General features: G+C 33.4%; 2 protein-coding genes across 3 annotated transcripts in view; both read right to left on the bottom strand.

Annotated features, from left to right (window-relative positions):
- Nucleotides 1–10,504, bottom strand: part of LOC127876725 (uncharacterized) — a 34,976-nt gene extending 24,472 nt beyond the window's left edge. The window contains exons 1-4 of the mRNA XM_052422187.1: nt 10,449–10,504; nt 9,457–9,719; nt 8,951–9,061; nt 8,264–8,392 (exon numbers count right to left, since the gene is read on the bottom strand). Coding sequence (XP_052278147.1) covers nt 8,264–8,392; nt 8,951–9,061; nt 9,457–9,719; nt 10,449–10,464 — 519 coding nt within the window. The 5' untranslated portion in view covers nt 10,465–10,504. The remainder of the gene's footprint in view (nt 1–8,263; nt 8,393–8,950; nt 9,062–9,456; nt 9,720–10,448) is intronic.
- A 3,427-nt stretch (nt 10,505–13,931) lies between these two features.
- Nucleotides 13,932–24,052, bottom strand: LOC127882297 (uncharacterized). Of its 2 annotated transcripts, XR_008050478.1 has the most exons (6): nt 23,023–24,052; nt 22,562–22,639; nt 18,213–18,469; nt 17,670–17,780; nt 16,008–16,136; nt 13,932–15,387 (listed from the first exon to the last, which is right to left on the bottom strand). XR_008050478.1 is itself a non-coding variant. In XM_052430863.1 (5 exons), the coding sequence occupies exons 1-5, from the start codon at nt 19,371–19,373 to the stop codon at nt 15,250–15,252; spliced, it is 678 nt and encodes a 225-aa protein (XP_052286823.1). In that variant the 5' UTR covers nt 19,374–19,388; the 3' UTR covers nt 13,932–15,249. The 2 variants fall into 2 exon arrangements, 1 of the variants encoding a protein (XP_052286823.1); XM_052430863.1 differs by lacking the exons at nt 22,562–22,639; nt 23,023–24,052 and adding an exon at nt 19,331–19,388.
- Between the last annotated feature and the right edge of the window lie 126 nt (nt 24,053–24,178).

The following is a 24,178-nucleotide window of genomic DNA, read 5'->3' as shown; positions in this document are numbered from 1 at the left end:
AAGCGTGTATTTTCGGCGAGACCATCGGAAAAAAACTGATCAATTTAAAATCTTAATTCTTTTCTTACAAACGCGTTCCGTAACTTTTCATCAGACACCATCGATGAATGCAGTCATAAATTAATGTGGAATTCTTGACTTCAATGATACTCTTCGTCATCATTTCTGCAGTATTTTATACATTTCGATTGACAATCTACACTCATCTACAGCGCAGCACATTTCAAGTAGGCCAATTAATTCATTTTTGATGCGAAATTCATTCGATCCGTTTTCGTTATTTGCAGTTATTTATCATCCGATAAGTATTGTTATACTTGTTTATGTAACGCAGAGGTAGTTATAACTTACACTGCGCCGTATCTGTATTAATTTACATACATGTTATTAATAACTAATATAGCTTATTATTCTACATGCGTTACCACTTGATCGACAATATACTGTCCGCTTCACAAATAAAATAAACTTGCCAAGACGCCAAAACGCTTCAATAGCCATTATTTCCACTCGTCCATGATAACTTATTATCGATGATCATTTTTAAATGTTGTGGTTTAAAAAAATTAAATCGTTGATTTTGAGTTCATATGCATGAAACAATGGCCCCAATCAATTTTGCAAAATCAAGTAGATTAACCTCGTAGGATAGCATGACAGCTTCCGTAACACATGTATGTTCAAGGACATTGAACAAAGCCATTCATTCGAAGCTCAGCACGTATTTAAGCGGTTGATTTAATTGGTCAATGCTATGTATATTGTCATGAGTATCCATTGAAAATTAATTGTATGGGAGACCATTGTTCCGCAATAAAAAACAATGGTCATCAAGTGGAGAATAATCGTTAAAATTGCAATTCCATAAAAGGTCCATGCACAAAAAGGAAATGTCGTTTTAACGTGTTTGCGTGTACTGATTTTATCATTTTATATTAGTAAGCATATATAGCTCTAGCTTAATGTAACTGTATATCTTTCGATCCCGTCTGATTCTCGATTGCTTATTTTCAGAACTCCAAATCGCGGACTTATATGTTTGTCCTTATTCACACTCTTTTGCCTGCTAAATTCCTGATTGTATTTACATGTATTTTTAATATTTATAAATAATTGTGAATAACCCCCCCCCCCCCCTCCGCAACATAAGGATATAAAACAAAATAATTTTCGTTGACAAAGCCTAAGAATTTGCTAAATTGCTAAATCTATTGCGAAGACAGTTGAGTGTATTATTAAACAACTTACTACCATTTTCCGACATTTTAAAGAGTAATCTTTAGTAATAAACGCATGTTAAGAAGAAGATAGATAGATATATTTATTTCAACATAAAATGCATAGATTTACATAACAGCATGTTATATACACACAATAAGTAATAAAAACAACCTGCATGTATAAACAAAGCCATGTCAATCAACATTATACGTTAACGATTGCACAACAAAGGGTTTGCAATTAAACCCTTATTACCATTGTGGTCCTTTAGTTATAATATTGTATGACATAGGAGACAACGTTTTATATCACAGTATATAGTAATATCACAGTAAATAATAATGAAAGACATATGACATATTTAAGTTACACTAACCTAAATGCATAGAATATATTCTGATAAGTTCTAGACTAGACATTATTAAGAAGTTATCACAATTTAAGTGTTTAAAAATTAACATAAAATTATTTGCCATGCTAAAGAATAATCATACAGCAACTAGATAAGACACAATAAATCTATCTATATTAACATTCAAATTAAATCAACAGTAAGAAATCTTAAAGAGATGCATATTAAAAACCTACCTGGCTTGAAAAATGCTCCCTAACACTGTGTTTAAAAGATGACATACTTTTGGCATCTCTGATATGCTGAGGAAGAGAGTTCCAGAGAGTACACCCATTGAAAGCAAATGACTTTTTGCCAGAACCCTTGACCCTTGGAATAGCATACCTATTGCAATCATGCATGTTAAGATCGGTAGTAGGTGAGTCTGACTGTGTTCTAACTCTGAACCTAGTATTCTTATTGTGAATATTACTGACTGGAGTAAAATTATCTCCCATATATAGCGGAGTCAACTTAGAGCTAATTTTAAAAACATGACAAAGTGTGATATGGTTTACTCGACTTTCAATAGGCAACAAGTTAAGTCTAGTAAAGTGTTATTTACCTATGTGAGAACTAGGATGTAAATTTAATATGAACCTGATAAGTTTATTTTGGGTGACTTGTAACTTGTTTTTAACAATTGAGTTAAACCAGTGTACCAAACAGAGCATCTGAAGTCAAAGTGGCACTGAATTAAAGACATTACTAGAAGCCTTCTAGTATCTGTGGATAAAAATTCCTTTTTTCGATATAAAAACTTTAACCTTGCATTGGCCTTCTTCATGACTGACTCTGCCATAGAAGTAAAAGACAAATTTTGATCAATTGTAACCCCTAAATAGCAGTATCGTTCTGATTAACATATGTACTTATTCCCACCTAACCTGTTTAATTTTTAACTGATAAAACACATGGAGTTATTTTTTTCATATCCTTTTGTGTGCTTTACTACATGAAGTCAAAAATAATTTCCGTTTGGACATATTTGCACGAAGAATGCAAACAAGTATACACTTGTCCAAATAAGTAAACACACAATACTGTGTATATAATTATTCAAATTCCTTAAATGTTTTTCATGTGTGATAACTGTATGATGCATATGCCTCCTTTTTACATGTTCATTTGTTTCCTTAACCCACCCACCCCCCCCCCCCAAAAAAAAAAACAAACAAAAAAAACAACAACAACAAAATATCTTTAAATTCTCAAATGCGCATACCTTCAAAATTTCACCCCTGATTTAAATCTTATCTTTCATCAGCATTAATGGCAATTCAATTACCCAGTACCCGTTATTTTAAAACTTCATGGTATAGTTGTTAGCATTCAAATTTACAGACACGGTAAAGGGGCTAGCATTCCAAAATATAGACACGGTACAGGAGTTAGCCTGCAAATTTCAAGGCAAGATATACGTGTTAGCATGCAAATTAACAGACACGATGCAGGGGTTAGCATTCTTATTTACAGACACAGTGCAGGGTTTAGCATTCCGAATTACAGACACAGTGCATGGGTAAAGATTTTAAAATTCACTCACATTGCAGGGTAAATGAATCCAAATTACGTACCTAGTGCTGGGGTAAAGATTCCAATATGCTGACACGATGCAGATTTTAGGATTTCAAATGATATAAACGGGGCAGGGGTTGAGATTCCAATTTACAGACACGATGCAGGGGTAAAGATTCTAAATTACAGATACGATGCAGGGGTAAAGATTCCAAATTACAGACACGCAGCAGGGTTTAGGATTCAAGTTTGCAGACACGGTGCAGGTGTTAAAATTCCAATTCACAAAGAGGTTAGGATTTTAATTTTCAGACGCGAAGCAGGGGTTAGGATTTCAATTTCCAGACGCGAAGCAGGGTAAAGGATTCCATATTACAGACGCGAAGCAAAGGTTAGGATTCCAATTTACAGACACGAAGCAGTAGTTAGGATTCCAATATACAGACGCAAAGCAGGTGTTAGGATTCATAATTATTTTCAGACACGAAGCAGGGGTAAGAATTCCAATTAACCAACACGAAGCAGGAGTTAGGATTCCAATTGGCAGATTGGTGCAGGGGGGTTTGGGTTCAAACTTACCGACACGAAGCAGGGGTTAGGATTCCAATTTACAGACGCGAAACAGGTGTTAGGTTTCTTAATTTTCAGACACGAAGCAGGGGTTAGGATTCCAATTCACCAACATGAAGCAGGGGTTAGGATTCCAATTGGCAGATCGCTGCAGTGGTTTGGGTTCAAACTTACAGACACGAAGCAGGGGTTAGGATTCCAATTTTCAGACGCAAAGCATCGGATAGGATTCCAATTTACAGACACGAAGAAGGGGTTAGGATTCCAATTTTCAGACGCGAAGCAGCGGTTAGGATTCTAATTTAGAGACACGATGCAAGGGTTAGGATTCCAATTAAGATGCGCGAAGCAGTGGTTCGGATTCCAATTTACATGCGAGAAGCAGGGGTTAGGATTTCAATTTACAGACACAAAGAAGTTGTTAGGATTCCAATTTACAGACAAGAGGCAGGGGTTAGGATTCCAATTTACAGACACGAAGAAGGGGTAGGGATTCCAATTTTCAGACGCAAATCAGGGGTTAGAATTTCAATTTACAGACACGAAGCGTGGGTTAGGGTTCCAATAAACAGACACGAAGCAGGGGTAAGGATTCCAATTTACAGACGCCATTCAGGAGTTAGGATTCCAATTTACAGACACGAAGCAGGAGTTGGTATTAAATTTACAAACACGATGCAGGGATTAGGATTACAATTTACAGACATGAAGCAGGGGTTAGGATTCCAATTTAAAGACACGAAGCAGGGGTAAGGAATCCCATTTACAGACACAAAGCAGATGTTAGGATTCCAATTTACAGACACGAAGGAGGGGTTAGGATTCCAATTAACAGACGCGAAGCAGGGTTTAGGATTCCAATTAACACGCACAAAGCAGGGTTTAGGATTGAATATAATTACACGATGCAGGGGCTTGGATTCCAATTTATAGTAACGAAGCAGGGGTTAGGATTCCAATTTACAGACACAAAGCATGGGTTAGGATTCCAATTTACAGACAAGAAGCAGGGGTTAGGAGTCCAATTTACAGACGCGAAGCAGGTGTTAGGATTTCAATTTACATGCACGAAGGAGGGGTTAGGATTCCAATTTACAGAAACTAAGAAGGAGTTGGGATACCAATTTACAGACACAAAGCAGGGGTTAGGATTTCAATTTTCATATGTGAAGCAGGGATAAGGATTCCAATTTACAGACATAAAGCAGGGGTAGGGATTCGAATTTACAAACACGAAGCAGTGGTTAGGATTCCAATTTATACACGCGAAGCAGGGGTTAGGAATCTAATTTTCAGACACGAAGCAGGGGTTTGGATTCCAATTTATCGACACGTAGCAGGGGTTAGGATTCAAATTTACATACACGAATCAGGAGTTAGGATTCCAATTTACAGACACAAAGCATGGGTTAGGATTCCAATTTACAGACACGAAGAAGGGGTTAGGATTCCAATTTTTAGACGCGAAGCAGCGGTTAGGATTCCAATTTACAGACACGAAGTAGGGGTTAGGATTCCAATTTTCAGACGCGAAGCAGAGTTTAGGATTCCAATTTATAGACACGAAGCAGGGGTTAGGATTTCAATTTACAGACACGAAGCAGGGGTTAGGATTTCAATTTACAGACACAAAGCAGGGGTTAGGATTCCAATTTATCGACACGTAGCAGGGGTTAGGATTCAAATTTACATACACGAATCAGGAGTAAGGATTCCAATTTACAGACACAAAGCAGGGGTTAGGATTCCAATTTACAGACACGAAGCAGGGGTTAGGATTCCAATTTTTAGCCGCGAAGCAGCGGTTAGGATTCCAATTTACAGACACGAAGTAGGGATCAGGATTCCAATTTTCAACGCGAAGCAGGGTTAAGGATTCCAATTTATAGACACGAGCAGGGGTTCGGATTCCAATTTACAGGCGCGAAGCAGGGATTCGGATTCAAATTTACAGGCTAGAAGAAGGGGTTAAAATTCCAATTTACAGGCGCGAAGCAGTTGTTCAGATTCCAATTTACAGGCGAAAAGCAGGGGTTAGGATTCCAATTAACAGGCGAAACAGGGGTTAGGATTCCAATTTACAATCGCGAAACAGGGGTTAGGATTCCAATTTACAGACACGAAGCAGGTGTTAGGATTATATATACAAACACCATGCAGGGGTTAGGATTCCAATTTACAGACCCGAAGGAGGGATAAGGATTCCAATATACAGACACAAAGCAGGGGTTAGGATTCCAGTTTACAGACGCGAAGCAGGGGTTAGGATTCCAATTTATAGACGTAAAGCAGGTGTTAGGATTCCAATTTACAGACGCGAAGCAGCGGTAAGAATTTCAACAGTTTTACACTCAACTCTCAACATCAATACAGTATGTCTGTCATTTTTATATGCGGCACATTGTAAGCTCCTGAGCGTTTGTAATAGTTATTTGCAGAAATAACTACCACAGTAGTGTACCACTACTTTCCAGCAGTGAAATCGTGCCCTCACTTACATTGTTTTGCATTCAAGATTGTGTTTTTGTCAGTTTGATGAATAATAAGCTCATCACACATGTTGACACGTAATTTTGTTCTGTTTGTACCATCTCATTTTGTATCTCGAATTACTGCTTTATGTTAATACAATATTCTTAAATAAAATATTTGTTTATGTATGTGCACATATATTGTATGCAAGATTTGATAGGGGTGGATGTTTGATGGCGGTCTCTTGGTTAAAATGTTCATCTTGACCAAATCTATGAAAGTTTTGCATGTGAGTTAAGTATGGTCACTAATGACGTCTCGTTGTCAAATCTTGTAAAATCTGTGTAACCTCTTTAAACGCTTCACCAAACTTAGTTATATTTTTTTTCTTGATAATAATTTGTGTAAAAAATTATGTCATGTGGTCAAATTAATGACATACAATCTAACCTCTTAAGAACAAAAGGTATAGTTGAAGAAATACAATCTCACCACTGAGCAACATTTATTATTCAATCTTGATGAAACTCCAAGTGTCACAATGCTTATATTGGCAATAACTAGGCATGTATGCATGCTTATTTCTACTATTTGACATCAGATGCTTAGTTTAGGGCTATCATTTCCCTCTTTCTTTCATATTGTTGACATTGGTAGGATCATTTTCGTTTAAGTTTAAGTTATACTTTTTCCAAGTATATGGTTAAATCGCTTTCTTTTCAATATGTTTTCACATCACACACTTCTAAATATTTGAGGGTTTAGAGCCTTATTATTGGGTCTTGTCGGTAAGCCGAAACAAAAGTTTCCCTCTAAACCCTCGATCTGTGATTTAACATTAATCCTCGCTCCCATCCCATTTTATTAACACTAGATTGTTCATTGCAACAACAATTTTTTCCAATTTTTTTATTAAATAAAAATAAAAATATAATAAACAGTATAAAGGCACACAATTTATAAAAGTACATTTATGAGCAATTAATAAATATATACGTTCATTTCACAAACATGTAAGATGTCCAAATAAATATTATAAATAGCATGCAATAATCTCAACAACACGTTTGATTCAATAATAAAATGTTTACGGTAAAACTATTATACAACAATTAATATAATAATTAGTTAAATAACAGTCACAGTATAAGATACACATATGTAAACTTTATATAAAAATATAACTATGTAACTTTCTGTTGCGAGTTATAAATATTTAGAGTATTTTCGCATATGCATTTAAATAGTATGAACATCGTCATAAATAAACACAATTTATTTACATAAAAATAAATTAATAAAAGTGAATCCATATCAATTAAAACATAAACATAACATGAAAAGAACAATTTACAATTCAAAATACATGAGATCAAAATATAATGTCAAGAACATCAATCCGTTCATTTGTGCACAATTATCATTTGAAGTTACTCCCCCTTTTACACTTTTAAAAGCATGTTCTCCATAACATTTTAATACCGTCTGCTGCACGCTCACTTTGTATGTACAATGACGCCAGAGTTTTAAGGACGTCGTATGTGTTTTCTGTAGTTACTGGGCTTGCGTGAAAACCTGTATCAACCACCTAGAAAATGAATAATTGAAATAAATGCTCACCCTATGATACATAAATACATCAATATTAACATAATGAAATCAGAGCACAACAGTACTAATCTAAATTAGCTAGATGAATCACAGACACGTATGACTATGCAGAACTTGTTTTAACACAGACAAAGAGTTTTCACCATCACTAGTGTGGTCCTTCACCGATTTATTGTTATATACTAATTTATTCAATAGATGAATGACATCCTGAAATTGTTCATACCGGTTATTCGGCAAACTACCAATTTGACTACTTAATAATATAAAGCATTGAGTAGAAAATACATATTTTTACTTTTCATTATCTGTAAGTATAGACTTTATGTTGACTAGTTATCCAAACTTTATTTAAGAGATTCTATTTTTTAAAATTAGTGTTTATTTTTTGTTGATAGACAATTCAAATTTCCAACGTTTAAATATAAGACAGTTATTCTTTAATAATTACATAATACTTCTATACAACACGACACTCACCAAGCTATCCAGAGTGTCCAGTGTCTGATATAGGTAGTTTCTAACAATCTTCTCTGGAATGAAGGACTCCATCTCGATACACCACGGTTCAAATTCATAGTACATCTTGCGTATAGACACCAGCAACGTCTGTGCGGTAAATATAAGCGAATTTACATTATGAACGACTGGCAACAAAAGTGACACTTATATCTAACACGTGATGATTGTGACGGCTTTTGTATTTGGTTGTTGTCTTTGATGTTGTAGCAATGCGGCGTCTGATGATGCTGATAAATATAGTGGTGGTAGTGTTAATGATGATGCTGTGGTATTGATAAAAGCGATGAAGGTTTGATAATGAATTCACGCAAGTGTTGTCATTGTACTTTCTTATAACCATGAACAAAAAATATGTTGACTTTGTTTTCTTTGTGAAATTGCATAAAAAGTTATTGGTTATGTCGCTGAGTGACATCAAACGGACTTGTTTTTGTGAAAGTAGAAAAAATATAGGTATGTGAAATTCTTCAAGCATAAGAAATTTTGAACATTAAAATACAAAGGAAAATAGTTAACAAGTTTTATACAAATGTGTTTCATATGTGTGGTGAAAATCGATGATATAGCTCAATAATCATATTTTGACTTAAATACAAATTAATACGCATTTTGTATCTAGAAATCCGGGAATCATGTGAAACGTACCTGTGTTTCACACTGACGTGCGTGTTCCGTCGATTCTGGCGTTAACACCGGCCGTTGTTGTTGGACTTCTAATGTGTAAATGTTCTGCCTGGTAACGTTTGAACCGAGCGTCTGCAAAGTATAAATAATTCCACAGTGTTGTTAAAGGCACGCGGTTTTATACATACTCTGGTACATGTGTACGTTCAAATTTGTACACCTGTATACGTATGCATTTCAACAATAAAAGTTTAAATCTAAAAAATGAATTTAGTCTCTTATTCCATTTAGACTACACATTAAACAAAAATACTATATGTTTCATTTTCAAATTATTGTATATGTGCATGAGTGTTTAGGACAAGCATCATCATTATTTGTTTTACTGAAGAACCAATAACTAAATTTGAAATAAACGCAAAATTATAAAGGGGACATAATGGACATGATGAAATATATGTCCAACTGTCAATAGATATTAACATTATCAACAGCACACGAGATAGCACAATATAGAATTACCTTACCAGTTTGTTTAATTGTTCGTCAACCCTCATCTGTAGCCTCTCAATGGATAAGAACACGCCAGAAAGCTGCGATGTATTAATCGTTAAACTCAGGCTGGTCGTTGTTTGGGCCATTGTCGTTGACTCGGTGACCCTTTCTGACGTCTTACTACTGACGTCACTTGACGAGAAACTATCGTCATACCTATATTGTTCTGTTGTCAAAGGGGCAGCGTTCAAACCCTGGTATGAAAACAGTCCACAAAGGACCACAACGTACTCATCTGAAAGATTCACTAAGCATTTTCAACGCATTGAATAAAAACAAAATGTTAATACATTTACGTTTATCAGTGATATTTCTTCATATTATCAATAAGACAATCAAACAAAATCGTATGTTATTGGAATGTTAAACTGTAATTATTGAATAGCCTGTTTAGTCAATATATCTATCAATAGTCATAAACATCGCCCTAAACAAATATACAAATATATTCCATGTTTTATTACGACAAATCAAATAATGCCCTCGTTTCGATCATTTCAATTTGTTTATTGAAACTGAATAAACCTCGACTGACAATCGTATCATTGTAAAATGTATTTTTGATGTTTTTCAGCAGTCCATATTTTATTTTTGAATACTCACCAAGTGATGAAACTAAACACGCATTCCAACATTTATTTAGCAATATTTTCTAAATGCGGCACACATTCTGACATTACGTTGTTGTGCGTATTCTTATGAAATTAAAACTTTTTTGAATAATACGACTACGAATTCCCTTATACATGACGAAGCCTTAGAACGAGCAAATACATGTCAAGATGCGATGATGTAATGTATGCAATATTTATTTTAATTTTCAAAACAAGTCAAGCCCATCCCCTCACAATAAATTACTAAATTACCTTCCTGCTTACGTTTACATTTAGCAATTTAAAGTAATATTGTTCACTTTTTTACCAAGATGATTAAATCTCTGATACCAGTTTTAATATAAACTTACAAAATAGCTTCTTCATGGCTGATTTATTTCGTTCGTGATTTACAAGTATGTTTCGGTATTGCTTACTAACATTTAAATATATCAATCTTCAAAACATATGCATTTATACCAAGAGCGGTCAATATTATTAGGATCAATGGATTGTCCAATTCGTCATTTCTAGAAGAATCTATGTAAACCATGGACGCAATTAAATTGTGTCGAATTCTCTAAAGCGACTCAAGAAATTATTGGGAAACCCGTTGCAGTTGAAAGCACTCGAGCCAACCAGAGCGTGCGAAACCTCCATCGCTGTAGTAAAGAGACTGGGGAAAACCAACATAGTGGTAAAGATACAAGCGGTGTTATGTAACAATTATTTGATTGTATAGGTCATAACCTCAGCGCGTATAACTGACTGTTCACCCAGCGAACTAAGTTATCATGTTCGTGGTCTATATTTAACGGCTTCTTCGATAAATAGTAGAGGGATTGTGATACTTTTATCGTAGGAATACACGTGTATTGTAGGCAAGATCATCAGAAAACAGATTTATTTAAAATCGGCGTGTTTCTTTACAATATTGTTCCATGCATGTCCATCTGACATGATTCACGCAGTCTTAAATGGCCGTGGATTTCTTGACTTTCGTGATACTCTTTTTCATCATACTATGTAGTATTTTAATAATTTTGATTGACAATCTAATCTCTTGCAATAGCACATGAACTGTAACAAGAGGGCCAATACATTCATTCGTTGCAATCAAATTCATCCATTGATGGCTCGTTCATTAGAAGCGTTTCTAATCCAGTAATCAGTCAAGAAAAAAGGTAAATGTGTATATGTTAATCTAAAGAAGAGGTAGTTACAACTTACATTATACAGAGCGTATTTGAATTTACAAACATGTTTTTCATTACTGTCGCAGTAAATTATTGTACATGCAGTTTTTACCACTAGATCGACTGTCAGTGGTTATATATGCTGTCCACTGGACGAATAAAATAAACTTGACGCGACGACGACACCACTTCAATAGCCAATAGTTTCCATTCGCCAGAATAATTTATTTTAATATTCGTGGTATGTTTATTGTTGATTTGAAGTTGATATGTATAAAACAAATGCCGCAATAAGTGCTACTTCTCAGTTGTACAATATGAAAAACACTAATTAACCTCTTAGAATCGTATAGACGCATTTTGAGGCAAGTGTGTTTAAGGATTTAACAGAACAATTTGATCGAAGTCTAGTGCGACTTAAAGCTGTTGATTTAATTGGTATATACTATTGTATATTTTATAAGTGTCAATAGAAAATAGTAGTATGCATGACATTGTTCTTAATGATGTAAAAGTCATTGCCTTCAAGTGGTGATTTAACGTTTTATTTTAATTATAAAGTGCAATTATAATGATCGTATGTGCACAGAAAGGACGATGGCTTTTTCGCGTGTTTCCCTCTTAATTTGAACAGTTTAGTTTGCCTGTAGTAGTTGTTTTGATAATATTTCAGTATTTGATATTAACAACGCATATATAGCTCTTGAATTGTAAATGAATATGTTTAAATTCAATTGAATTATCGATACTTATCTATCTACATACATAATGTCCAAGTATGCATATACTTGTATGCCCTTCTTCTTTTTATTTTCATGCTATATACTTTATGTCCCGATTTGTATTTGATGAGTTGTTAATATTTATGAATACAATTCAAACCCCTTAATAGAAGATTAATAGATTTTAAAAAATCCGTCAGCTAAATGAATTATAATATAACACAACTAACTACTTTTTCCGAAATTTTAAAGAAAAGTCGTTGGTTACAAAGGGCATGTTAAGTTACAATTATCAACTTTAGTCAGTCTCAAATGTTTAATTATAACAACTCACTTTATTAAGTTACGCATAGCAAGTTATATTACTATAACTAATAACTTGTCATAATAATAACGCCCGGAACCGATACTTCATGCTAATATGACTGTACATCATGTTTTTTATATTCCTGTACATTTGTAATAACGAAAGGATTAAGTAACAAGTCTTGATGCCAAAAAACATCAACAATTCTCAATCGATGTCATGCTAAACATTTAAAGCTGAACGACGTTCAATGTATATGGTCTTAAAAAGTATTTCCAAATTGTGACAATACTTGTTTGTTGTTGATGTTTTTTTATCTGGTGTCCTTCAATTGTACGGTATGTAGTTAGTGGATTGCATTTTCCACAATATATATTTGTTGATGGAATAGTAATATAATTTGCAAAATATTCCTATTTGCATATCAACAAATTAATACATTTGTTATTAAACGAACTCATAACTGTTTTGTATGATACAACGCTTCTTTTTACATAAAATTCATGTTCAGGTACATCGTTGTCTTTAATTAAATGAATCGACAGCAATTCATTATCCGAACGACCAAACACAAAGGGTAAAGTGTTTCTATATGTGTAAGTTTTCATACATAATAAGTTCAACACATTTGAAAAAAAAATAATTTGTGTGTCTCATTTAATTCATTGTTACCAAGAAAAAATGTTATTATATTCTTTGAAAAAAGATCATAAAATATAACATTTTTATTACATGAGCACGTATCTAAACTTATTTTAAAACAAAACATGCAATCATTTTTTTTGAAAACTTCATTTGTCTCTATTGTTGTACATCCTATTCCATGAAATAGAATTGTATTTTAATTAACGTGAAATAAAAAGTACATGTGTTTGGTGAATAATTGAAGCTTTGTTGTATGATAGTCGTTTTATTCATATAATAATATGTTTAATGGTAATTGGGGCGGACATTTCGGTGGTCTCTCTTTCACAAATATGATCATTTAATGGAAAATATCAGAAATGGTTTCGAACAATGCAATATGTTTATTTACCTACCGGTTAAATTTGACACAACTTGCCATGTAGAGAGTTTGTTAACTCATAGGTTTTCTTTTCCTGAATATTTTATTAAAATACCCGGCAAAGAAACGCCCTTTCCACACCCCTCTTCGACTGACTTTGGAAGTGAATTGACGTGCAAACCTCTCCAGGAGGTACATTTATAAATTAGTCTTAAAACTGTTATAGCAAGAATATGAATAAAGGCAATATATTACTTGTTCAGAATTGACATCTCCAGACAAAAGTCGAATTAAAATCAGTTTGAGTCAATAGAACACATGTTTTCTTAGCTTTCAAGAATTTGTTTTGTATGAATGCATTGCCTGTCCATATCGCGCCCAGTATAAATGTTGGTAACATGAAGTCAAACACTGGATATTTGTGGTTGAGCGCAGAACTCGTGTATGAACAAACACAACGTTTTCACGCTTAATCATTGATCTGAGAATAACTGCTTATCTCAATCCCTCACAATTTGATTAAAACTGGAATGGTTACTGCAACAAAGTTTTTCTTTCCGTTTTTATTAAATAAAACATAATATGAATATAACAGTGTTACGATACAAAAGTAATATAAATTAATGAGCAATTAATAAATATATAAGTGCATTTCACAGACATGCTAGATTTGTAAATAAATATTTTGAATATCATGCAATAATCTCAACGACACGTTTGAATCACCGGTAAATATTGAGAGTACAAGAATTGTAAAACAATTTACATACGAATTTATTAAATAAACAGTCACACTATTAGTAATGTATATTCCATGTAGCCTTTCTATCGTAAAATCAATCTGATTCGAAACTCTGCAACTTTATAAACATTTTTACTATAAAAACGATCTTGCAAATTAATCAGTGAAATTGTTATTATCGAGAATACACCTTGCATGTGTATAATGAAAACGCAATAAAGTTTGTAGTTTGGAAAACAATACATTTAGTAAACAATTAAAACAAGTATAATTAGGTAGAGGTGATTATAAATATTTGTAATTACTGTATGAGTAACCAAACAAAGAACACAGTGCACAATTCAATTCTCATAAACATATATCATCTAGTAACATGTATAATTTTATGTTTCGATGAAACAAGAGTCTCTATGAATATTGATGAAGAACACATGGCGGTATACTGTCGGCTACATCAATAATGGTATAATACACTATTTGTTGATCTGCCATATGCAAATAACTTTCAGTTTATTAACACTAAACTATAAGCTAATACCAATAATTGTGATGAATAATGAATGTTCACACATTGATAACATAGACATGTTGTATGTATGTGTACTGAATAGAATGTAATCTTTACAAATCCACTGAGTATTAAACATGTATTGTAATAAGAACATAACCAAACAAAAACAAACAACTTAATAAATCGATTGCATTCGAGTATTGTTTCTGGCATTGTAATTAACAGTTGCAAGTTAATCTTAGCAAATGAATGATAACGAGCATATCACCAGTAAAATTAAAGGAATGTTAACTTTAATAAATAACGTTAACTGTCATATAACTCATTCCGTGTTAATAAAATGTAAATCTTACACATCAATGTCTACATTTTATCTTTACAAATACAATTTGTTCAAAGACGAGTTAAACATACTCCACGTACAAAATATGAACAGATGATCATAATATAAAAATAACATAAGTCATTTTTTGTGATGAATTTGAAACATATGGAGCATTATTTTAATACGCATATACATGTAATGAACAACACAACAAATCAAAAAATGAAAATGTATATACAAATAAATAAATAAATAAAATAAAAATGGAAATACATCAGATCAAAATGAGTTAACAAGAACAACCATTCGTTGTATTTGTTCACACTTGTTATTAAAGTGTTACTCCCATTTGCTAAAAATAATTTAGAAGCACGTTTTCCATAACATTTCAATAACGTTTCTTGCACGATAACTTTGTACATTCAAGGACGCCAAAGTTTTCAGGACGTCGTACGTGTTTTCAGTCGTAACTGGGCTTTGCTGGAAGCTTGATTCAGCCACCTACAGAATAATAAACATGACATTTTAATTGTCCTCTATCTTATTAACCCTTTCCCACTTAGAAGGCAAATGAAAATGGTTATGTGTAAGCAGCATGAAACCAGAACAGCCTGCAAATAACACGCAGTCTGTTCATGTTTTATGATGTTTGCTGCTCATCAGTATCTAAGGCTTGGAGATGAAGCCTTAAAAACTTGAATCTAGTAGGTAAGTTCTTAAATTAAATAAAACTTTCTAAGGGACGATACATGCTTGATAATACGTATCTAAGTGGTAAAGGCTAAACGGAGAGTGGACGTTTCACCAACACTAGTTTTATCTCCTCATATTTATATGCATATGCTAGCATATTCTATAGTGGAAAAATGACATATAATGGGTCATAAAGCGACAAAACACTTGAGTTTTAACGATAAGCAACGTTGAAAAACGAGAACATATTTTATTTGATTCTTCCGTGTCATGTCAAAATGCGAACTTTTGTTGAACCGTAATGTGAACTACAATTTATACTTTCTGAAATATTTTTTTGAGATAATTGTCAAAGTTTGTCATGTTGAAATATAACTTATATTTATTGTTCAACTATTATTTCATACCACGCGTATTTCGACACTTACTAAGTAATCCAGCGTATCCATTGTCTGAAAAAGGTAATTTGTAACCACTTCTTCTTGTATGAAGGACGCCATCTCGAGACACCATGGTTCAAATTCACCGTACATCTTGCGAATAGCCGTCAACAACGTCTGTCAACAAATATGAAAGGAATTTTGTAGTCTAAAGGTTACAACTGTACACACTAAGTAAGCATATGATGCTGGTGACGGTGTTTAGATTGTGCTGTTTAGTTTATGCTTTTGTTGTTGTGGTGGTTATTAAATTGTTGCCTCTACTAATGATGATGATGATAATAATGATGGTGGTTGTGGTGTTGATTCTGCTGATACTGTTGCTGCTTATGATGATCTTGTTATTGTGATAAATTTGAGGAAGATTTTATATAAAGAAGAAAGAACCAATTTTAAATTGAATTGGACAACACATTTAGATTTATAACAAAAGTAACACTTTAAAACAGCAATTCGTAAAACAAATAAACTAACATAATAATTCAGTTCGTTCGGTTTCATTTTCAATCGGAAAAGAGTTAAATGTATCGGAATAACACAGTGATATATTATTTCAATCCTTTCTCAGCCTGTTTGAATTCATATTAACATGCAAGGTATGCCGATTACTGAATGAAACATCGTGTATACCGTAACACAACACTTAGCATACTTCATTCATAAATACAGAGGGAGTTTATTTTTAGACATTAACTTTCTATTATTTATTCACAACTTTCGGATTTAGTGGATATTTTGCATTTTTAGAAAAAAAGTGATAATGTAACATGACTTAATCTCGAGATATAAATTGTAGAGGTATTAGAAGAAAGAAGTAAATAATGTAGTTAGTTTTATGTGTTTCTCGTTCTATAATTATAAAAAAATAATTAACCTGATTTAATCTTGAACGTGACATTTCATAAATAGCATTGGAATATCGCGAAGTGCCAACACAGAGTGGTTTATTGACTAGGTTTGGGTTTAATCAATGAGTTCAATGTAAGTGTGCACAAAAGCCAAGCATCTTAAAAATATCAAATGTGAAAAAAAAACTAATTCTGTTATTAAACCCCGTTTCTTTGCAATTCTTTTAGTGTTTTTTTTTTGTCAATTTGAACACGTCAAATCGGATCATGGAAATACGCCATTACAATGAATGACCACGATGGAATATTTACGTAGAAAGTATAATGCCTGACTCCCAGTTGGAATATCGTGGGTTTTACACCAATATAATTACAGTAAAAGTGTTGCCATGAAACCGACCCAAGTTGTGTTTTGATAAGCTCCGATCGTTTTCAAGACAAACGATATTGATTAGATTAATAAGTAAGTTAACGGCGCACTTGGCTTAATGCTTGTGCTTCAAGAATCGTCTCATAGTAGCTTGTGGAATTGTTCGTTGTATGGTAGTCTTATCTTAACCAAAATCCAGTCGAGGCGGAAACTGTCGTTCATGGTTAACGTGTGCGGACTGCGCAAGCTTATCTGCGACGACATTACACACATGCATTAAACCCGGATTTTCAGTCTGGCTCATCGTCGTGACACATGTTATTTATTATTCCTTTGTCATAGCGTTTTGGAGTAGACACGGGTTACAACTATTAGTCTGACTGTACAACACTAACATCATAAAAAGAAATGAAAGAAACTTGCGAAACCTACCTGAGCTTTACATTGTCGTGCGTGTTCCGTTGATTCAGACGTCAATACAGGCCGTTGAAGTTGCACAGCCAGCGTGTAAATGTTCTTCATTGTAACGTTAGAGCCGCTTGTCTGTAAATATCACTGCGAGTGTTAAAACCACACAATATAAATAACGAGAATACCGTTTTGAAAAACACGGGCACACATACGATATCCTACACATGTTTACCAATAAATGTTTACTTTATATAAGTGTTACACTGTGTAAGATCTAGTATGAACTGTGGTATAATTTTTTCATATTCAACTTCTTTCGAACCATTAAAAAAATAATTTCAGAGCAGTTCATGTTTGGTTACTGTTGAAATTTTTTATATCAATTTGATTATTTGTTATGACGAAGATCTCTGGAACAGACATAAATACATATTTCTTTTCTTTAAACATGCATACATTATTAATTATTATATATGGCCATTATCATTTTACCAAACCTTTGCACATGTCCCAGTTAAACTTTAAACTCGCACATTGCAAAATGAAAGTATCAATTGTCCGTACCTGTTTTTTAAATTGTTCTTCAACTTTCTTCTGGAGTCTCGCTATAGCCAGGAATACACCAGATAGGTGCGCGGTAGTTACGGTTATACTTTGACCGTCCTGGTTTGGGACCGTTGTTACGGTTGACCATTCTGTTTTCTGACTTGTTACGTGACTCGAAGAGGAGCTGACGTCGAAGCTCGCACGTTCCGTTGTCACAGAGGCCGCGTTTGAACGCTGGCATCGACACAGTACACAAATGACCACAAAGAATACGTCTGAAAAATCCAATATGCACGTGTAAAGCCATGAATAAAAACGTATTATACAATCATTCATACCATAGAGCAATGTTGGTTTAAGTTCAAACTTAAGTGTGTATATCTGAAAATTCACTCAATAAAAGGAAACATAAACAAAAAAGCCAACTGCTGAGTGTTGTTTCCTGATGAACTTTGAGAATAAAATAGTTTTAATATGTTATTAAAATCTTGCGCTATTATTTTTTTTCTGACCCCCTTACTAATTTCAATTCACAAAACTATTTTGTTATGCATAAATACCTTTTTAAGTTTTCGGTTAGCATTCGGAAATAATTGTTGTATACGTAGTTGTAGAGTTTAAACGTGTTATCCATAACCATGTACTATATGAAATTTTAATTTTTAGATAATGGCAAGCCTGTGTCTGAGAATTATTTGCTGTTATGAGTTTTTGTTGTGTTTTTTTTAATTGAACTTCTGCAATATTTTAAATCAACAAAATCAACGAAGAAACATACATTACAAATCGCACCTAGCACTTTAATTGATGTTCTATATTAAACTATCAGTGTTTGAAGATCTGCTGCGATATTTTAAATCAGCACAACCAAAGAAGAATAATACACTACTAATCGCACCAATTGTCACATATCTGAATCCGTATTTATACCTAGTATTTTAACTGATGTTCTATATTTTCATATAAGTGTCTTAAGATCTACTGCGATATTTTAAATCAACACAATCAAAGCAGAATAATACATTATTAATCGCATCAATAGTCACGTAACTGAATCCGTATCTATACCTAGTATTTAAACTGATGTTTTATATTTTACTATTAGTGCAAGTAAATAATTATCTTTGTTTACATACATTGTTGCATCTTCAAGACTGATTCTTTTCGTTCTTGCTTCATTTTCTATGTTTTCTTTACAGCTTACCAACATTTTAAAATAATCTATCTAAATGGTATTTATACCCTAGAAGCGTTCAATATTTTTAGGATCAGTGGATTGTCCACTTTTGACAGCATCTCATCAGTAAAACCACATGACGAAAATAAAAGCGTTTTTAATTAAAGCGCCAAACGAAAAATGGGAAACCCGAACATCCGCTGTGTGCGTTTTGACCAATCAGAAGCGTGGGAAACCTCTCTGTAGTAACTGTGAGAGAGGTAAAGTTACGACTGCAATTATGTAACATTTATTTGGATGTATTGGCCATGGACTATAGACCCAGTGAACTACGTTATCATAATTTTATTCGCGTTCTATATTAAACGTTTGTAGCAAGTGAGTATTGTAAGGATGGTGTTTTTTAACAAACATATTGAGTACCTGTGGATACGAAACTTAAAAAACTTGAAGCCGTAAATTGTCACGGATTTATGAGAGTTTCAGGAAACTGCATGTTTACATGATTATTCTGTCTTAAACACATTCCGATCGACACCGTACTATTATAAAGATTGTTAATACATGCACACGAATGCGTTCGTTGTTTCAACATAAGTTCGATCGCAGCAATATATATATATATGAAAAAAATCGTGATGATTTTACGTAAAGGTGGTTCCACTCTGCCGAATCTGCTTAACTCAACATATAAGACGTGAGCCGCGCTTTTGGAAAACGGGGCTTAATGCATGTGCGTCCTCATATGCTGACCAAGTACTACACTTTTTGCTCTTATGGATTGTTTAAAAAAGTCTCTTCAAAAAGAAAATTCAGTTAAGCGAAAAGTGTCGCCCCTGATAACTATTCATATAAAACTACTTAAGCTTATTATTGTACGTGCTGTGAAAAACTTCTTGAATCGAACATGTGTGACAAATAGTGTCCGTTTTTTTAATAAATGCAACTGTCTCTGCGCCGGCAATAATTGAATAGCCAATCATTTTGAATGCGGTTAATAACCACTTATTCGATCAACGTGTTTTAGTTGTGTTATATTTAAAATCGTTGAATTCAAGTTAATATGTATAAAACAATGACCAAACTAAGTGCTGACTCTCAATGAAACAATAAAGTGCTGACTCTCAGTGGTACAATGGTCTCAAGGGTACAATTAAAATCACATTAATTACCTCCTGTACTCAAGTGTGTTTCAGGAAATAAAATTAATAATTTGATTTATGTTCAACCAGGATTCAAGCGCTTGATTTTACTGATGCACACTTTTTTTTTAAGTACCAATAGAACTTAATAGTATGCGTGACAATGGTTTCTTCATAACTTAAAAAACAATTGTCATTTATTGGTCAATGAATAGTTTGAAAGGAAATTAAATAGTCTCTGCAAAGAACTGACATTTTTTATTTTTAGTTTTTGTTTATATTTTTTTAATAGAATTCTTATCGTTTATTGTCGGATTTTCTAATACTGCTCTAATATATGCAATAAATAACTTCCAGGCATGGATAATTGAGTCGCGCTTTTTGCGTAAAGTATTGTCACTTATAAGCCCGTGTAGTCCTTAAAGGGATCTTTCCACGGTTTTGTAAATTGATAAAATTGAGAAAAAAGTTGTTTCAGATTCGCAAATTTTCGTTTTAGTTATGATATTTGTGAGGTAACAGTATTACTGAACATTTACCATAGTCCAATATAGCCATTATATGTATCTTTTGACGATTTGAAAACCTAAAAATTATAAAGCGTTGCAACGCGAAACGATTGAATAATTTAGAGAGTTCTGTTGTAGTCGTTTAAATTTACGAAACTACGAAGATTGCTTATATAATGTATAAAATACTTCCACTGTGTATACCCGGCGGAATAGCCGAGGGGGCTAATATTTTTTTTACTTCAGACTAACTTCAGGACTCCGGGGGTCACTGGTTCGAGCCCTGGTACCGGCTCCTTTTTTTTCCTTATTTAAATTTTATTCTTGATTTTTTTACTGGAGCTTTTAAGATCGAATGTTTACATTTATCAATATAAGGCATTTAATGACAAACTTCAAAATATGCCAAAATCTGTGAAAAGGCCACTTTAAGGCAAGAACTAAACAGGCACGATACATTTCGCTTGCATGTAATTTTTCGTTGAAAGGAAGTATTTTAAAAATAAAATCTAGGCGGAAAGTTTTGCCACTAATTCGTATGCGCGGTCTGCACAGCCAGACGACACATTACGCACATGCAGTAAGCCCGGTTTTCACAGAGCGCGGCTCATTTAAAGCATTCAATGGAAGTTAATTGTTCTATCATAAATTAATTATTTTCAACATTCGCACTCAATGTGCTTGCTACATATTCAAGTTCCTAATTGTATGTTTTTGTATTATGATAAGTTGAAAATATTTGCCAATAACATCACCACCACCCAATCAAATTATACATTAAGTGTAGTAATATTTATGTATATATGTCTTTCGATGTCACTACGAATGTTTCGGACAAATATAGATTCACTTAATGTCGTCTTCTATTTATTTATTTTTTTAATTTGTGTTGCGTGTGGGGGGAGGGGGGTTCTTAAACATTTGAATCTCGCTCTTGGAAAACGCGGCTTGACATTTGAATCTCGCTCTTGGAAAACGCGGCTTGAGTCATGGGCGTGAAGTATCGTCCCAGATTCGCGTGTGCAGTCCGCCTGTACTGGATTTTTGTTTAACCCTTTGCATGCTGGGTAATTTGTCTTCTGCTAAAATGTCGTCTGCAGAATTTCTAAGGGTCCATATGAATGAAGCTGCTTAGCAAAATAGTTACTTAGGCAGTGGACATTTAAGACCTTTGTTGCGAGAAATACATTATGTACAGTGGCATATGCAGATCTATGTTTATTCACGGAACAATTTATAAAAGAGAAACATATAGATGATTATTAGATATATTTAAATGACACGTATATATTCGTGTAAATTATACATGAAACTGCAAACGTTACATGCTGTAATTTTCGGAGGTGGTACGTTTTGTAATGTATAGCTTCTGAATAAAGAAATGACATTAAATAAATATAAACATGAGTCAACATTTATGATGATTTATATCTATTTACTTTTGTATTTAATAAACAGTAAAAAGAAGTGGACTATGTTTTATCGCCGCCAAAAAGTGCCTAAATATTACGCCTACTAGCCACACACATATAAAATTACCATTATTATAAGTTTTCCATGTAACATCCAATGTTTAAGCACGTGGAATCAGCCTCATCCAATCCAGAACATCTGCTTCTATAAGTAAACAAACTTAGGTCGGTTTCGATAAAGCGTTCTTAGTTTCGAATTTTAAAGAAATTAATATTATTAACTAAATTTACATGTGTGTGCGGTTTTGTCCATACAACACATTTTATTAAAATATCTTAATTACATTTAAGCAAGTTTATACATAATATAAACGCCCAAGAGCAGTGCAATATAGCACGAGATAACCCGCTCTACATTACATGTACTCTCCGTACATGATTAATTATTTCTTTAACACCTAACTACGTAATTATTTTTTTCAAACAATTCTTAAAAATTTCGTTGTCATGCCGCCTTTTACTTTTTATTTCTTACTTGATACAATTTGAAATAAACCCCTGTTTGCCATAATTTATGAAAACACTGACCGTTTTCTATGTCGCGCATTGTGTTCTTTTCTCCCGTGATAATTCATACTCCGTTTAGTGGTTTTTTCTTTAACTTCTCGGTTCGTATCCTGGCATCGGCGACCATAAAAGTTCTGTGTGACGTAATTAATAATATTGTTCGTTGGGAACGCACAGAAACAAACACACCAGTTCATAAGAGCTTCCATCTCGATTTATTTCTGTTGAATATTTTCTAATACAACGCTTGCTAATGTTCGTGAAATACAATCTAACATCGCAGGCGGCGACACGAAAGCGTGACCTGTCTCTTCGCTGGCTAAAGGTGGACTCCTCTTTAACATCTGATTCGACTATTTAATGTACTGTACTGAGAGACTAATATTCAAGTATTGACACGCTTATCAACATAGTGATATAAAGTCTTAATGTACGAATACTTTGATGCAAACAAAGTACCATCCTAAATCCCATTTGTCAACAACTTTGACTACTCCATCAAATAAATGCCCTGTTAAACATACAGACTCTAGATAAAACTATCTTTGATCTTTCACCCTGTTGATTTAGTACAGTGAATGTAAGGTATGTCATGTTTCTACTTGCAAGAGAATCAAACCATATAATCATGGCCAATATATCATAAAGATTTTGCTATTAAATTTCCAAACTTCATTTATGTTATTATTGTTCCTAACATTCAAATATTTTCTTTATAGAACCCTTATTATTATAATATAAGATGTATCATTAATTACCATTGTATAACATAATATTTATGTTATAAGAATAAACAATATGCATATGCTACGTTACACAACCTTCCTTGTCAATTTGATTAATTTATACTTTATGGTGTAAATTAATCACCAACATTTAACTATTGAACTATGAAGTACAAGGACAAATTGTTGATATAAATACATGCATGATAAACATGTTGCGGATATAATAAGATTTTGACAAATGTTTCTGCTGAAATACATAACATTAGTTATTGTTATATAATGTAAATGTCAATCGGGATATAGTGGAGCACATCATCTGTGGATCATTGACATCAGTACATCATTGACAGTCAACTACATTTGATTGCTGATACCTGCGATATCGTTATGGCCAACCCTCAAGAATAACAAAAGGCGCGAATACGACAATAATGTCATTTCTGACCCCT

The sequence above is a fragment of the Dreissena polymorpha genome, chromosome 1 (assembly GCF_020536995.1).
Source record: "Dreissena polymorpha isolate Duluth1 chromosome 1, UMN_Dpol_1.0, whole genome shotgun sequence".
NCBI lineage: Eukaryota > Metazoa > Mollusca > Bivalvia > Myida > Dreissenidae > Dreissena > Dreissena polymorpha.
Note: the sequence above shows the minus strand (reverse complement) of the source record. Positions and strands in the feature narration are given on the sequence as shown.